The sequence below is a fragment of the Nilaparvata lugens genome, chromosome 8 (genome assembly GCF_014356525.2).
Source record: "Nilaparvata lugens isolate BPH chromosome 8, ASM1435652v1, whole genome shotgun sequence".
Taxonomy (NCBI): Eukaryota; Metazoa; Arthropoda; class Insecta; order Hemiptera; family Delphacidae; genus Nilaparvata; species Nilaparvata lugens.
In genome coordinates, this window is record NC_052511.1 from 1,077,181 (window position 1) to 1,094,798 (window position 17,618).

General features: G+C 33.5%; 1 protein-coding gene across 2 annotated transcripts in view; it reads left to right on the plus strand.

The window, feature by feature from the left end:
- The window catches only part of LOC111045823 (acetylcholine receptor subunit alpha-like), a 433,085-nt gene extending 421,506 nt beyond the window's left edge, over positions 1-11,579 (plus strand). For both annotated transcript variants that reach the window (XM_039433697.1, XM_039433698.1), the window contains exons 9-12: positions 210-356; positions 3,268-3,435; positions 5,629-5,914; positions 7,436-11,579. In XM_039433697.1, the coding sequence (XP_039289631.1) occupies positions 210-356; positions 3,268-3,435; positions 5,629-5,914; positions 7,436-7,630 (796 nt within the window). In that variant the 3' untranslated portion in view covers positions 7,631-11,579. The remainder of the gene's footprint in view (positions 1-209; positions 357-3,267; positions 3,436-5,628; positions 5,915-7,435) is intronic.
- The last annotated feature ends 6,039 nt before the right edge of the window (positions 11,580-17,618 follow it).

The following is a 17,618-nucleotide window of genomic DNA, read 5'->3' on the forward strand; positions in this document are numbered from 1 at the left end:
TTATAATTGTTCTTCTGAATAAGTTCTCCTTTGAAAGATCAGTTCATATTACTGTATTTATTGAATTATCAAGGAAAATATTAAAAACTTCAAAATAAGTCCTTTGAAGTCAGTTCATAACATAAATCGGAACATTTTTTTTTTGCAACTGTATTAGAGATGTTGTAGAATTGTACGATCATTGGATTTATTCTGTATTTGTATTGCAGTATATGCGTTACGGTGGTCGTCCTGAACGTGCACTTCCGATCACCGCAAACGCACAGAATGGCGCCTTGGGTGAAGAGGGTCTTCATTCACATACTACCGCGGCTACTCGTCATGCGGAGGCCTCAATACCAGTTCGAGACAAATAGGTACATTCATTCATAATAATTTGATTTTTGGAATAAAGATATCATCTGAACAAGTACATTTTGTAAATTCTATCTATTAATACCAAATATCGGGGCACCAAGCTTTGCTCGTTATTTATTCATTGATAAACAGAACTCAATTCTTTGAAATGATTGGGGAAGGACTAACAGGCACAGCCAAAACTGTTTCTTCCCCGAATTTTGATTTATTCACTATAAAATTTATAGTTGGAATATTAATATTCCAAAAAGTAGGTTATGTTTCACAGACTTGAATTCAAGTGAAATTTTCAGTCCAAATATTTGAAAACATAAAAGTTCTAATTTAGATTGTTTACATATCAAATTGAATAACAAAATAACACTCACTAATCACTTGGAACTGTAAAATAATGATTAACTTTGAATATTATGATATATACCATCTCATTACAACAAATCAGTTTACTGTATTTTGATTGAGTCAATTGAAATTTCTAGATTTCTCGCGAGATACAATGAGCTAATTGATTACACAGCTGATCTCCCACACAGGCACACGCATCTTCTGTTATCGGTTTTGATATCATAAACCTACTATATTCCGAGTTTCGTGAAAATCGTTAGAGCCGTTTCCGAGAAATACCATAATAACCATATAACCAAATACCAACATAAATAACCATATAACCAGATATAAAAATAGAAAAATACAAACAGATATACAGAAATTGCTCGCTCAATATAATAGGATAACAACTTATAGTCCAGTCAAATGGTCGTTTTTCAGGAAACAGCCCCGAAAGAATTTTTTTCGATGGTTCTATTTGTATTTTGGGGCGCTAAATTCTAATCTGAAATTTGCTCACATGCCAGAGGGCGACTTCACCCCCAAAATTTTGGACTTTTTTCAAGTTTTCCATTTAATCTCAAGAACCTTGAATTTATCGAGATAAAGCATTCTCTATATAATATTAAAGATAATAAAATTTTATTTCCAATGAATTGACTGGTCGCGCAGGACTACTTTTTGGATTTTTTATCTGAAGTGTTCCACAAGATACACAACTTTGAATGTGCGAGAAATTTGTGATATTTCCGGATTTCCCCCATTTTCACAGTCTCGCATATGCAACGTTGCGTATCTTGTGGAACACTTCAGATAAAAAATCCAGAAAGTAGTCTAGGTTGTGATGAATTTTCTCCTCTTTTCACTCCCATTAATTATACTTCTGTTTTCAATGCCGTTAAAAAGTTACAGCCAATTGAATGATGATCTTTATTTTCTTATTTTTCTTGCGATTTCACTGTTATTAAAGAGTCTCTAAAATGAGTACAATACATGATAGAAACTTGCGATTGGTCTTAAATGAGAGAAAATTTCATGCTCTATAAGCAGAGTTGCCATAAATTGATCTTGCATCACTGTTTATATCGAAAAACTGTCGAGACTGTAAAAATGAGAAAAATATAGAAAATTTCTTGATTTTTTGAATCAAACGTATCTTACTTCACGATTATATTTTTACAAAAATCATTCATCTCACATAAAAGAGGAGATTCTTTTAGTTTGCGATGTTGTTTATAATTGCATTTCCATTTCAGAGACATTAATATCATCATAAAACGCCTTCGAAATTAAAATAATTATTAGATTAAAATGTACATTACAATTTAACTTATCATTGTGCTTTTAAGAAAATTAGGTTGCAACAGCAAGGAAACTCAAAAACAGGACCATTAAAAATTAAAATCAAGCAAAGGAAATCAGAATAATAGTGGATGATGAAGTTATAATTTATTTTTTCAAAGATTTACCTTCAAACTAATAGGCTTTAAATTACTAAAATTCCTGCATACAACATATTATTATCAATTGTATTTTTATGCTTTATATTGAGTTACACTTTGAAGAATATAACATTGTAAAGGTGGGAAAAAGTATTAAAATTAACTACATTAGGATATCTCTATTTAATACCTTGATTTTTTAGCCATGATTCAAAATGTTGACATAAAATCTAAAAAAATCATGCGCCCCAAAAATGTTGATGGCGCAAATTGCGCCATGCCCCCCCCCCTTGTGGGCACCCCTGATTAGAGATGTTGTAGAATTGTACGATCATTGGATTTATTCTGTATTTGTATTGCAGTATATGCGTTACGGTGGTCGTCCTGAACGTGCACTTCCGATCACCGCAAACGCACAGAATGGCGCCTTGGGTGAAGAGGGTCTTCATTCACATACTACCGCGGCTACTCGTCATGCGGAGGCCTCAATACCAGTTCGAGACAAATAGGTACATTCATTCATAATAATTTGATCATTTATTCAATCAACATTATAAATTGTCCACTGAAATTCATCAGTAGTTATTATTCATAATGTAAAAATATTGTTAATTGAGAATTATTATTGTCAATCACAATATTTGTAGCAAAATATTTTTTCCTCAATTCTTAATCTTCACCAATAACACTTATCAATTAAATTTTTGTTCAAATTCAATATAAATCCAGTCATTTGTTCCAATTATTTTTGGAGAATATTATTATTGTGCGTGAGTTTTATCATAGAACACTTATCAATTCAATTTTTCACAATTTGTTTTGAGTTCAATAATTTCAGTCATTTGTTCTCAACATTTTTGGAGAATAAATATGCGAGTTTTATCACAGGGAACAGTAACAACATTTATCATTGTATCAAAATGTGAATAACGTTTATAATAATTCTTGTTTCTTCACTCCGTGGTTTCATTGTAGGATAAAAACATTAATTCAAGAAACACTATCAGTTTCTCTCTTAAACTGAGTGCACCTCACAAAATTCATTTTTTAAAGCATTTATCTATCTAAGAAATAGTTAATTCAAGCATTAATGGAAATGGATGGGTTCTAAATAGATATTTATTTGTTACATTAATTGCAGATTTAACACAAGTTTAATGCGCACAATGAGGACTGGAGGGGGCAAGGAGACGCAGAGCTGTTTCTACCCGTTCCAGACGAGTCAGAGTGAAGACGAGCTGGTGCACTCCAAGCACAATGTGCTGCCAAGGTCAAGGACCATCTCCAAGGAGGATCTCTCACCTGGCAGGTCAGAATTTCAAGCAGCCGATTCTAGAAAGAATTAATTTTTATGATTGATCAGATCTATATGATCAGAGACACTTCTTTTGACATGCATAATGATATGATACTTTAGTAATATCTTTATTGTAGGCATCACTGTTTTCATTACATTACAAAACAATTTATTTCTATACCGACATATCTCAGGCTTACCCACCCCCTCTATCGATGAAATTAAAAGCAGCCCCCTCCCCCCTAACGATATCACTTATACACGATGTATTGAATATTGGAATGAGTTCCATAGTTACTTTTGCTGCTTAGTATTTAGAGTTAATAGAGGGGCATAGAAATACCATGGGAATAGGAATAGTGGCATGCTCGATTTTTTAAGCCATAGGAATAACTCAGGTAATAGACATGGTTACTTTTTTTATTTATTATTTATTTATTAGATAGAGTGAACAATACAATAGTCGGAAAAGAAAAAACAGGCTATTGCCCAAAACTTCTTCAATTTCCTGATTTTGTCACAAATCGTCCAAATATTATGTAGGTTATGTTCACTTCAATTTCAACACCAAATCTTCAATCTGAAACTGAATCAGAATAAAACAAAGAATTTCAAATTTAGATAGATTGATAATGAAACTTCCGTTAAAACAAAAACCAAACTTCAAATATTCACAAAATATAGAATAAAATCACTTAAACTTTTGGCAGTTGTTCAATGCACTAATAGCTCTCATTTATCAATTTATTTTTATTTGAGTGAAAATGGGCTCACCACGTAGACTCTCACTATATTTCATTGTAGTGAAAAATATTCGACAATCTAAAATCCAGATTTGATTGCTTGAGTGAATTTTCTGAGAAGCACTTCCATTTCATAATGACAGATGAATAGTCGAGTTACTTATTAATTTAACGATTTTCTTGCTGTGTGACGTCCAAATGTGGTACCTATTTCTGCGCTTGACGGGACTCGAACATTCTAACCCCCAGCAAGGGCAACAAATGCAGGCTTGCAATGCACCAGTAGGATACAAGTTTAATTTTACTGATGAGCTTTATTTGTCACCATCTTCAGCTGCTGATTTTGAAGTCAATCATATTAGATTGATGTTGCCATATGCATCAAAAGTCAGATCAGGTTCAACCAACATGTAGAATGATGCGTCAACTATCATATAAATTCAATCAGCCTATTATTGCTGGCTGAAAATTTACACCATTGTTTGTTCTGGAAGCCGAGAGACGATGTAAACAAACATGAAAGTGGATCTTTGAGTAACAAGACTGATTTACAGTAGCTACTCAACATGTTAGTAATAGACTAAACTGAATAATCACAACTGAGTCACGTCCATGTCAGTTGCCATGAAAGCATTGTGAACTGGAGTTTATGAGTCTAGCAATCAACAATGGAAATAATTTATCTCTTTTATATTATGTCATTGTGAAAACCACGGCTTTATTTATTGGACAGTTATAAAATACATAATCATAAAATGATTGGAAATGGAAAAACACCTTTACTATTCCTTTCCCGAAATTTGATTGCAAATTAGTCGAAAAGAGGTTATGGTTGTTCAAAACCATACGGACACAAATAGAAGCTCAAGTTATTGTTGGCTCTTCTTTCGATGAATAGAGACTGTAGACACAGAAATGTTGCGGAATTTCTTCACATTAAGGTGATAAATGAACAAGATCGATACCGTTCCACATAAATGGAATTTACAATATATTGTACATTATTATCAAATGTAATACATTATTATTTTTTATAATTATTCCCCCATCCCATCCTTTCATATCTACCGTCTATTTACTTTTCCTGATACCTTTTTCACCTTCTCAAGGATTGAAGGTTTTCCAAGTACAAGTTTTTTAAGAAGGTTTTCCATAGTTGGAAAAACCCTTCAATCTTCCACCCTTTTTTTGCACCACTTTCTTTTTATTTTGTTTTTATGTGTATTGTTGTTGTTGTGGTTTGCATGTAGCCTATTCTTTTTGTTAATCTCTGTAACAAACTTGTATGTGTGTGTAAAAATAAATTTAATTCAATTTAATTGAATTATTGCTGGTTATTTCAAAGTGATACAAATTTTCAGCATTGTCAATATCTACTTCATTCGTGCATGATAATTGTCAATTCATTTTCATTGAATGATTTTGGATTTTGAAATATTGGATTTGTTTGTTATTTGGACAGCCTGGGCGGGCCGTTTGGCGGCAGTTGTCAGATCCACGGGCCGGTGGCCCAGCATGCAACAGTTGGCAGCCTGCTGTCTTCGGCGGCAGACGGCGACGATGCAGAGTCTGAAGAGATGACGTTGTCAGCCCTGACGGCGTCGCAGCACGATGACGTCATCATTAAGAGTCCCGTCCTGCACAATCCCGCCTTCTCACACTCCGGCTGTCCGCCTATCATGCACAAGTCTTGCTTCTGTGTGCGCTTCATCGCCGAGCACACCAAAATGCAGGAGGACTCCACCAAGGTACAACAGCTAGATACACGCATTATGGTTTCTTCTGGACACTAACGGTAGAACATGCATGTTTATCATGCACAGAACATGTTTATCATGCGTATTCGTCATCAGCTATAGTGAGGTACACGTTATAATGGCAGTGGATAAAGATAGAAGAATAGCGATGCCGATTCTCTCCATTAATTAATTATATTTCTACACTGTCAAAAACATAATTGGCATCGTTGTGGACCTAGAAAAGGATAGTACCACCGGCTTTGTCGAATGATAGACAAGGATAGCAAAACCAAAGTTGATCAAATACTGTCATTATAACGTGGACCTCACTATAGAGGCTTCTAACATAAAATAAACAACCAATAACAATAAATAAAGCACTGGTAAATTAGGTACAAATTATAATGATATGAAAATATATTTCTATAAATTTCGCCTTTTGTCCGAAATCATGTAGAAATTAATTATTCTGTCCATTATTTGGCAGTTGATAAAGTAATCTTCACAAAGTACAGGAACAAGAGTTCAACAAAATCACGTCCACACATTCAAAATACGGAAAATTCAGTAACGCTTAGCAATGAACTTTAAATCTGTCGGATTTTCGGATTTTTCGGAGACAAAATACTATGTTCTTCCACAGTTGAAATCCTTGAAACAAATTTTCAGATTTCGGATCCCAGCGCCAAGTGACCACTTGTGGCGTGCGGGGCGAGCATGACAGTGCTCTCTAGTAGTGCTGCCACCACCAGGTTTTCAGGGTCCTGGGCCCTGCTACTCTTATAGGATAATATATTAAATAAATACGAAAATTCACGAAGACAATCCCAAGAAAACAATCACGAAAACAAAACACGAAAATTCACGAAAACAATCTAGGTGGCGTATTCTCTATATAAACATAATAACTCTTCAATCATATTAGCAAAATTACGTCTTCCGCAAAACCTTCCTCTAGCGGGTCTCGAAACGTTCTCCCGTCCGTTGTGCCTCTACACGCGGCCACCACTCTCCGCTCACCAATTCAAAAATCCATTTTGGTGGCCTGAGTAGTGACTCCGCTATTCTAATAATTAACCTATGTGAGCGGGGTGTTTAATTTGTACAATCCTTTTGCTCCTATTCCGAAGAAAAATGAATCTATCCAAAACAATCATGCAAACAAATTGAAAAATGTTAGTAGCTCCCATACAGGGAAAGGGGTGCAACGTTAGGCTACCATAAAGTTACTATTCCAATTATATCACTAACTATAGGCCACTGCATCGTTATCTATGATACCATATCTACCATCTACAATATCCTTGATTTAGTAGCTGTGAGCTACCAGTGCTTGTCGTTATGACATTTTCCATCACCTCCCTCCAATTTAGACAGATGTTATGAAAAGACCCGGCCATCAGTAACTTTCTGTCTTCCTTCTCCCCTTCTAGAAGCAGATGTAAATATTGAACATTTAAATTGATAACATGATTTGTTGAATAGTGGATAGTGATTGCATGAAAAATTGATAAATGTTGTGATGCGCAGGTAAAAGAAGACTGGAAGTATGTGGCGATGGTGTTGGACCGCCTGTTCCTGTGGATCTTCACCCTGGCGGTGCTGGTTGGAACTGCGGGCATCATCCTGCAAGCGCCCACATTATACGACGACAGAATACCCATCGACAAAAAATTCGCCGATTTCGCATCAGCAACCGTAGTGCGTTGCCCTCCTCCACAGTAGGCCTCCACAATCTAAAACACGCACAAAACCAGTTGAACTGTTCCACAGTTGAACAAAAAACTCAGTTCGTACGTCCTTTCAATTCAGCCAGCGTAATCTGGAGATTGAATGAATAATTGAATAAATAAACTAGCCGTGTATTTTCAGAACGGCCAAACCTTATAAATGTGACATAAAACAGTATTACAATATATTAATAATAAGAAAACGTTTTAAAGCTATTATTATACACACAATAAAAATCTGAAAGTTTATCACGATGAATGGTTGTTGAAAAATAATGTTAACGTTTTTATTGTGAATGCAATAAGTAAATTAGGTAGGTGATAGATGAGTTGGGAGATGATTAATTTCAGTTACCAATATTGTATAAGTCGAAAGACTTTGACATTTTTAATGAGGACCACTGTTGTGAAAATATTGAATAAATTATTATATTGTATAGCTTTGAAAAGTTTGTATGCAAGTAGAGAACTGAATGTTGATTGGAAACTGATAAAAATATCCAATGAGCTGAAAATGTATTTATTAGGCAGTATTACCATTTCACCCATGTGATGTGTATGGTATATTATGTATTACTTTCAATCATGACAAAATTGAATACCTTACTAAATTTACAATATCGTCCAATACTCATCTTTCAGGATAGTTTTATCAAACTATTATTGGATGGAAAATCATATAATTAGTGCCGCCGTATCAAAGATGTTGGTCAAGGTAACTTACATGATTCTACATTTCCTTCTCAAGCCCACATTGAATTGGATCTATATGAATGCATTTCTAAATTATTATATAATTCGTTCATTTTTATATCACTGCATTATTATGGTTTCATTCTTATATTTTTTCTCCATATTTTTTCTATATAAATATTGTATTCCAATAGTAAAACCGCCTCCAGATCGTGAAGTGATAATATATTGTACGGTAGCTTCAATACTTTCAGCACAAGCTTCTTCCTATTGTTCAACTATTTGTTGAATTCTATGCTAGATTATACTTGAATATTTATTGTATTTTCGGAAACTAAAAAAGAGCAAATGGAAATATTGAGAGTACAGTATATTGAATTATTGTGTTGATGATTTCTCTTGTACCGTATTGATCAAGCTTTTTACTCACTTTTGTGATAAAGTTGTTCAAAACAGTCACTTCGTTGGAACATTCATTTATTTACATAGTGATAATTCATCTTGGAGTAGGATTTATGTGGATTATTATTTAATTTGGATTTCCTATAATTATCATATCTTTGAAACTGACACTGTATTTTTGATAATTTTGATCTATTATCCTTTTTTTGAACACTTTCAGAATATCTTGGTTAGTTCAACATGATAAATAAGGAGTCTACCATTTTTTTTTTAATTGATAATTTCATATAAGGGTCAAACGATATTCATTTCACATTCTTTTATTGATTCAATGATACACTACCGGTATTATTTTTCAAAATAATTTGCTGGAGGATCAACAGGCACAGCCCAAAACTGTTCCTCCCCCGAATTTCGATTCATTAAAATACGGTAGTCCATGAAATGGGATACAGAAGATATTTCCAAGATACTAGGCTACTATATTGATGCTCGTTGATAATTTACATAAGAAATGAAAAAAAATTTCAGTTTTTATTGCTCAATAGAATGTAACTTGTAATTGGAGATTGAAGTGTAAAATATTGCTTAATATGATGTTACTATTAACATAATAATTGATAAAATTATAATATGGATATAATATATATATTGTATACTGTTATTGTATGGAATTGATGCGAAAAAAGATATATCTCAAATAAAATATGAATGTTTCGTTGTTTAGTATTTTTACATGACCATTCTGATTGTGTGATGCATAATAAAAGGTACTCGTAGTTGTATGGTATCAACTGAAACGTATCAATCATTGCATTGATTTTTGACAATTGATTGATTGAACTCAACTAAACCTCTAAATCTCATCCATATTTCACAATTATTCTCATCTGCATTATTTTTCCAAGACTTGAGTTGATTTTTTCAAATATTCTGATTCTCATTCAATTGAATTTTTCCTTGAAAGAAGTGATCATCTTGATGGATTTATGCAATATTTTAATGTTTTTTCCATACAATATTATATTATAATGTCCATCGTTAATGAGTTAATGTACCCTACCTACAAATTCCCCTCTACAGTTAGGCCTATGTCTCCATTCAAATACTTACAACTGTGAATGAATTTTTCCAGAATTTATCTTTCTGATTAAAAGTTGATAATTTTTCAGATCACACATGAAAATAATTTCGCCTGGAAATCCAGAATGTGGAGCATAGGGGTCAAATAGCAGAATGATTCCAATAATCAAGCTCAACAATATAAAGGCCGATAAATATTAATACATTATTCACTCCAAATTACAGCATATATTTCACTACAAACACATGTTTTCATTTTTTATTGGAAATTTATTTTTGACGTTAATTCCATAATAAGTTACTTGGTGCATCTTGAGTCAACTGAAATTATTGAATAAACAAATTAAACTTTCAGTTCTACAACACCAAAACCATCAATGAACCGGAAACTTCAATGCCATCAGTATCGTATTTCTGAAAAATGTGTACCACAGTATTGTCGAGCTACTGTAGAATCGTGCTCTAAAAGTGATGAAACTTGGATTTTTGTCAACTCTATCACTACTTAGAACACTGTCGGTATTTTTTGTAATACTAGCTTTTACATAATTTTGCTACTTTTGGCATCCAAGAATATTTCCATGAAAAGCTACAATATTTTGTGATAGAAAATAAATTTATAATGTACCGTATTTCTATTGTGCAATTTTGAAGTGTGTGAATGGTTCATTTTCATGTTGAGATACTCAATTTATGAATTACTAAAACTGTTGAATGGTGTGTTTAGTTTGCAGAAGAAGTCTTGATAATTCGTATCGCATTTTAGTTGTTGTAAGCTCTTCTAAATAATATCAAACTGTTCATCCTCTCATCAATTTGCCATACCTGATATAAGGGAACTTCATTTAATGAAGGATTCAATTAATCCACTAATAGAAGTTTATATTACCTTATTATTGAATATTCTATCATATTCATTTTTGTAACTGTATTCCAAGATACTCTAGCATTGAATGCACATACAGTCAATCAATTTGATGGATGATGTTACATGCTGATGTATAAGTGAATGAGGTTTAGAAGATTTCAATCTTACAAAAAAATGTGTTCCACAGAGCATTAATTTGATAGTACGCCTCAAGGTCGGTAGATAATCAACATACTATGAGTGCACCCAACTCTAATGACAAAAAAAAATGCCGAGAGATTTATAGAATTCTTCCGATTCAATTACTTCTTATTCCATATCCATTCTAAACATTCTGAATTGAATTTGTGGTGATTTCAGACTAAAAATTCAAATTTAATAAATTTTTTTCAATAATAAAAAGCTTTTTTCACGTGACTGTTTTCCTCATACCGGGGTCTCTGAATGAACTTTTTTATTTTCCTAAGAATACTAAAACGGATTTAAACTATCATCTATTGTTTTCATGATGATAACATTTTCAAAGAATTATCAAGACTCTTTTGATTCAATAAAAAAGCTTGATAAAGATCTAGTGAATAGCAAATGGTAGGTACAGTAAACTTTTACAGGAATAGGAAATAAAATTTAAGTGTTAAAAATGTTTCTATTTCTAATCATGAAAATAAAAATAATATATTAATCATATGCGTCATAACGAATAAGCACATAAATGTTGAATTTAATAAAGGAAGTTGATAAAATTATTGTCTAAAAAAACAATATTTAAAGGATTGTACTGAATGTTATTTATGGAAGCTGAGAGCACAACTCAATTATATGGCAGAGTTCTATTGTTTGAAATTGTAGATGAAATAAAGGAAAAATAAAATGTTGGAATATTTAATATATTATGGAATTGTTTTTTTTTTTTAGTAACGTCAACCTATCATAATATCAAGGCCACTATACACATTATTAAGGCCGGGACACATGTAACCGCACCAAGCCCGCGCCCAAGGATAGAATATATAGCTCTATACACTATTCTTGGCCCGCGCCGTCGTACGGCCGAGCTAAGCCCGCGACACAGTGATTGTGGTGGGAGAACACACATATCCGTGCGACAGCCGAGCGGAAGCAGTGTCTCAGTTCTGTATTAGTTACTGTGGTCTGATTTCTGAATGTGTTAAACTATTGTTGACAATATAAAACTATTTAAAGCTTGTTACATCCGATTTAAATTTATATTTTTCAATTTTAAACTAATTACCTTTAGACACAGAAGATGAGAATCATAGTGCTGGTATATATTTCAGTGCATAACAAGAAGGCATTGACAAGATCAAAGATCGGCAAGGATCACAGAGAAGAGGGGAATCTCCTACTTTGTTCAAGGATAAACAGTTTCCGTTTATGCGAGCTTATCCGATGTCAACCGCGACCAGGTCGGGCTCAATTTCAAAATGGCTGAAAATCAGCGGTCGACTGCGGATGAAACGTTTCCGTTTGCTCGGGTGCAAGGTGTGCCGTGACTTTTTCCCAATAAACTTTGTTTTTCTTGATGATATATTTCTATATTACCAGTATAAATAAATCATAGTACAGTACTATAAATCTATAGTACCAGTCTTATGCGATATTTTCAATGCCAGTTTTCAAGAAGGTAAATTTCCCTCAGAACTCAAAGTGGCTAAAGTTATATCTATTTTTGAAAATGGAATAAAGACTGAGATATCGAATTACAGGCCCATTTCGCTGCTTTCAGTTTTTTCCAAGCTCTTGGAGAAACTCTTCAAAAGGAGAATAATGAGATTTTTCAATAAAATAAATTTTATTCATAAGGTACAGTTCGGATTTCAAGAAAAACTTAGTACAGAACAAGCCTTAAATAAATTTATGTCAGACATCTATTATGGAATGAATCAGCCTCATAGATCAAGGACCTCAGGTTTATTTCTTGATATTAAAAAAGCTTTCGATACAGTGCAACATAGTATTCTGTTAGAAAAATTATATATGTCGGGTATTCGTGGAGTGTCCAACATGTGGATGAAGTCTTACCTGTCATGCCGGAAGCAGTATGTGTCAATTGGTAGTTGTACTAGTGACTTGGCAACAATTGAGTATGGTGTGCCTCAGGGTTCGGTTTTGGGTCCAATTCTATTCTTAGCATATATCAATGATTTGTTCTCCAACACATTCAATGGATCCTTAACATCGTTTGCTGACGACACGGCATTGGCATATTCTGCCAAAAGTGAAATTGAACTACAGGAAATGATCCAGCTTGACCTAATAGATCTACGTTGCTGGTTTGATTGTAATAAATTAGCACTCAATGCTACTAAAACTTGTTATATTAATTTTTCATTATCAGCTCCATTTCATTTTACTGAGCCAATCAAGTATCATAAGATTGGCTGTAATCATCCAAATTGTAGCTGTGATGTCATCAAGCAGTTGGATTTAGTCAAGTATTTGGGTCTAACTCTTGATTATGGGCTGACTTGGAATCTACATATACAGAAAATCAAGATGTACCTATTATATTTGCTAAGAAGATTCCATCAATTGAAGCAATTCTTTCCAGTGAGTATTTTACGTGTCATGTATTTTGCATTTTTCAATTGTCGACTGGAATATGGAATCTCTTGTTATGCGTCTACTTTCCTATCTCATTTAAAAAGCCTAATCACACTGCAGAAATCAGTGGTAAGAATTATTCATGGTGTGAATAGAAGGACTCATACCTTTCCAATTTTCCAACTGTTGGGAATCCTCCCTTTCAGATACATCTATGTGCTGAAGGTGTTATCCTTGTTTTACAGAATGAGTGGTAGTATAGGACTTTCAGCTAGACCTATTAATGAAGATGATCATCGGGTGACACGTCAATCAATGCAACTGATGTTGAAAGTCCCAAAGCCAAATTCCACTACATTTCAAAGATGTTTTCTATTTCTCGGACCCAAGTTTTTTAATCTTCTACCAAATGAAATTAGAAGTGAGAGATATTACAGGAAATTCTACAATAAATTGAAAATTTGGCTATGGCTTCAGTCACCAATAGAGTTAGAAAACCTTTTTAGAGTGGTGGGCTGATGATTTCTAATTTGAATGAATGTATAAGCTTTTGCAATTTTCCCTTCCTTTTCTCTTTGAAAAAACCTTGTGATTTTCCTCTTTGTTGTACTTCCTACTTTTTAAATACAAAATTTCTTTTTTTTCAAATTATTCTTATGATGTTTTAGGCTCCAATTAATTAAATCATACTAATTAAATTATACTAGTGATACGGTATATATAATACTAATATCTATATTCATTGAAAATTAAATATGTCTATGATTGAAAAACATACTTGTGTGTGATTGTGTGTGTGAATGTGTTTTTTTTTCAACTCCTACTCACGTACGAAAGCTTCTTGCTTTTTTGTGAGTAGTAAAACATTATTGTTTGCAATAAATTTTATTCCATGAAGCTTCAAATTTGATCATCTCCATCATCCAGTTGAAGCTATATCATCCAACGTCATACATCATACGTCAGTATCATCCAACTGATAATCAGCATCACGGTGGTTTGGTTTTTTGTTAAATATAAATTTTTTTGTTGTTCATTATATCCACTGATTATTATTTGCAGCTAGTTTTATAATTGTATGGATTTATCAAATTTGATTGTAATGAAAAATGAAAAACAATAAATTTGAATTTGAATTTGAATTTGAATTTGAATATTCTTGATGCTTGTGATTAAATAAAATCCTGTATTCTCTGATATTTTCAATCAATTTTTCATCATCAACTTTACTAAACCTTCTAGTCATTTTTAAATTAATCCCGGTCTTTTCTTTGACTGTTGGTTAATCAGCTGACAAGTGGATTATTCAGTGCATGTATCATCATCATTATTATTATATAGATGTCTGGAGAAGCCTAGCAATGGTTTACAAAACATCACACGGCGTGGGTTGCTTTTCGTGGATTAGCATGGGTCTACTTTGCGGCGGGCCTTATAGAAATAGACACGGGTTTTCCAGACATCTGTTTATTGATGAATGCAATGAATAATCCACTTGCCAGCTGATTGATTATAAATAATTTCTATAGTCTGACCGGGGAGTCCGGTCTCACAAGGTGTCAAACTATCAAACGATAAACCGAAAAACTTTAATGAATAATCCTATCTTAAGAGTAGATGATATAGTTATATCGAAGTATGGAGGAATTACTCTTCAGCAATCTAACAATTCATGGGCAATACATCTATGATGTAATTATGTGGACCTACTTTTAAAAAACTACTGAACTCGAACATAGAAGTAATAATTCACTTGCAGCCTATATAATACGCGATCTAGCAGAATAGTCCAGAAACATAATTTGGAATTATTTAAAAAGAGAACAATGTAGGTATTATAAATTATTGCATGCCATGACACATGCAATTCAATATCTCAATGCAACCTGGTAAAAAATCAGCTGCTGTGTGGACTATTAATTGCATGCCTCATCGAATGTAATTTTTATGCACTAATTCTAATAAATGAACTATTGATTGCATGCAATAACACATGATAAAAAACCTAAAATAACATAGTATTGTCTCTCGACCTTTCTCTGCTTTGAAGTCGGGCTGACATGTTGCCAGTATGTCTTGATTTTTTTGGTTCTATTTTTCTTGAGCATTTTTGATACACTAACCCCAACAGCCATTAGCTGTTTTCACACCGATATCTCGCTGACACGACATACAGACAGCAGGATTTACTCTGATGGACAGTATGAAAGAAGGCTGTGGTTTATAACTGCGCGAGGTCTACTGTTCACAGAAATACTAGTTTGAAATCCATATTAAGTCACATATGAAAAAATGTAAAGCTAATCTGAGGGACTAGACCTATATCTAGTGCAATTGATTTGTATTTCTTTGAGGAATTTGTTCAGTAGTAATTTTTTAAAGGGCTATTTTTACATTGATTGTGTTGATTTATCCTTTAATAGTGTTGTTTTATAAATACAACATGATTCAAAAAGAATACCACAACTTTGAAAATTGATAACTCTGCAAAGAATAAGCTGAGAGTAAAGCACTATCTGTCATCGATTCGAGGAAGCTCTGAAGTTTTTTTTAGTTCCTTATTTAGGCCCATTGGCTTTCATCTGTCCTTGCCTATTTGAATGAAAACTATCCGAGGCAACGGATCGGCTGCTAAGCAGCTCGAGACAGAGCACTTCATCACTGGCCTCCAAGACGCCCTGAGCTCACCCCCTGAGATTGTTTTCTATGGGGGTACGTTAAAGATAAGGTGTATCGACCAGCTAACATTGAGGAGCTCAAACAAGAAATAACAGCAGCTATACAAACTGATATGCTACTGAGGGTGTGCAACGAGTTCGAGTATCGTATTGATATCACTCGAGTGTCTGGAGGGGGTCACATTGAACATTTGTGAACTTGTTTTCTAGTGGGGAAAAACTTATTTTAATACTCTCCATTTTGATTTACAACAAGTTTCTATTATGTTTCCTTGATTAAATACAGATTTTCAAAGTTGTGGTATTCTTTTTGAATCACGGTATATTATGACAAAATGTAAAGTGATAATAATCAAAATGTATTTGTACATTCTACTAATAGATTGATTGATTGATAATAGCCTATCAACAAATTAAAACATTTTCCACACGTAGGACTTATTATTGCACTGCAGCCTTATTCTACAATAAGGAAACTCTGTTTTTTCAGTATTCGATTTTTTATTCTAACATGAGTGAATAGAACATAGAACAATAAATTGCACAATAGCCATCAACAGAAATTGAAGAAGCATAAAAGTGCCGGTGTGAAGTTTTACAAATTTGATACGGTACATTAAACTTGAAAACCCAGCAGTGTTTCCAGGGTCCAATGAATCAATGAGAGTAATTTTTGACTTATTTACTTGACCGAGCGAAGTGAGGTCTAAAATTCAAGTCGACGGTTTTGCATTTCTCTTTATGCTTAAATGTTGCACATTTACGGCGAAACGCAGCAATAGATTTTCATGAAATTTAACAGGTATGTTCCTTTTTAAATTGCGCGTCGACGTTGATACAAGGTTTTAGGAAATTTTGAATTTCAAGGATAATATAAAAGTAAAAGGAGCCTCCTTCATACACGCCAATATTAGAGTAAAAATCAGACTATAGAATTATTCATCATAAATCAGCTGTCGAGTGGATTATAAAATGCATGCAATTCAATATCTCAATGTAACTTGGTGAAAAATCAGTTGCTGTGTGGACTATTAATTTGCATGCCTAATTGATTTTTATGCACTACTAATTGCATGCAATAATACATGCAATTGATAACTAAAATAACATAGTATTGTTTCTTGGTCTTTATCTGCTTTGAACTCGGGCTGTCCTGTTGCCAGTATGTCTTAAGGTGCGTACAGATATACGCGCCGCGAACATGAGCAATTCACTTTTAATCAGCTGATGCCAAGCTTTTTATATCTGTATCTTACCGTTTCTGTAAAAATACAGATATAGTCAGCTGATTATTAGTTATTTGTATATCTAGAGTGAAAAGTACGACATTTTCTCCCTGTGGGGAAAAGTTTGAAGCCTGAGGCGAAGCCGAGGGCAACTATTTTCCTGAGGGAGAAAAAGTATTTTTCACTCGTGATGTACACAACATTTTTCCTCCATCTACATTTTTTTATAGACTCTGCAAATAAAATCATTCTAATAACTTACATATTGGTGACAATGTTTCCTAACAACATAACCTGAAATCTAAAACCTAAAAACCGGTTGTCTGATTGGCACTGCCGATTGCGCTATCTATCGGCAAAAGTTGTAACAATTATATCAGCTGGGCAGCTACCAAAAATGGCTGACTCCAGATCACGCGGTTCAGATTTGAATTGCAGATCAAAAATATTTGTTGGCTGGTATTTTGG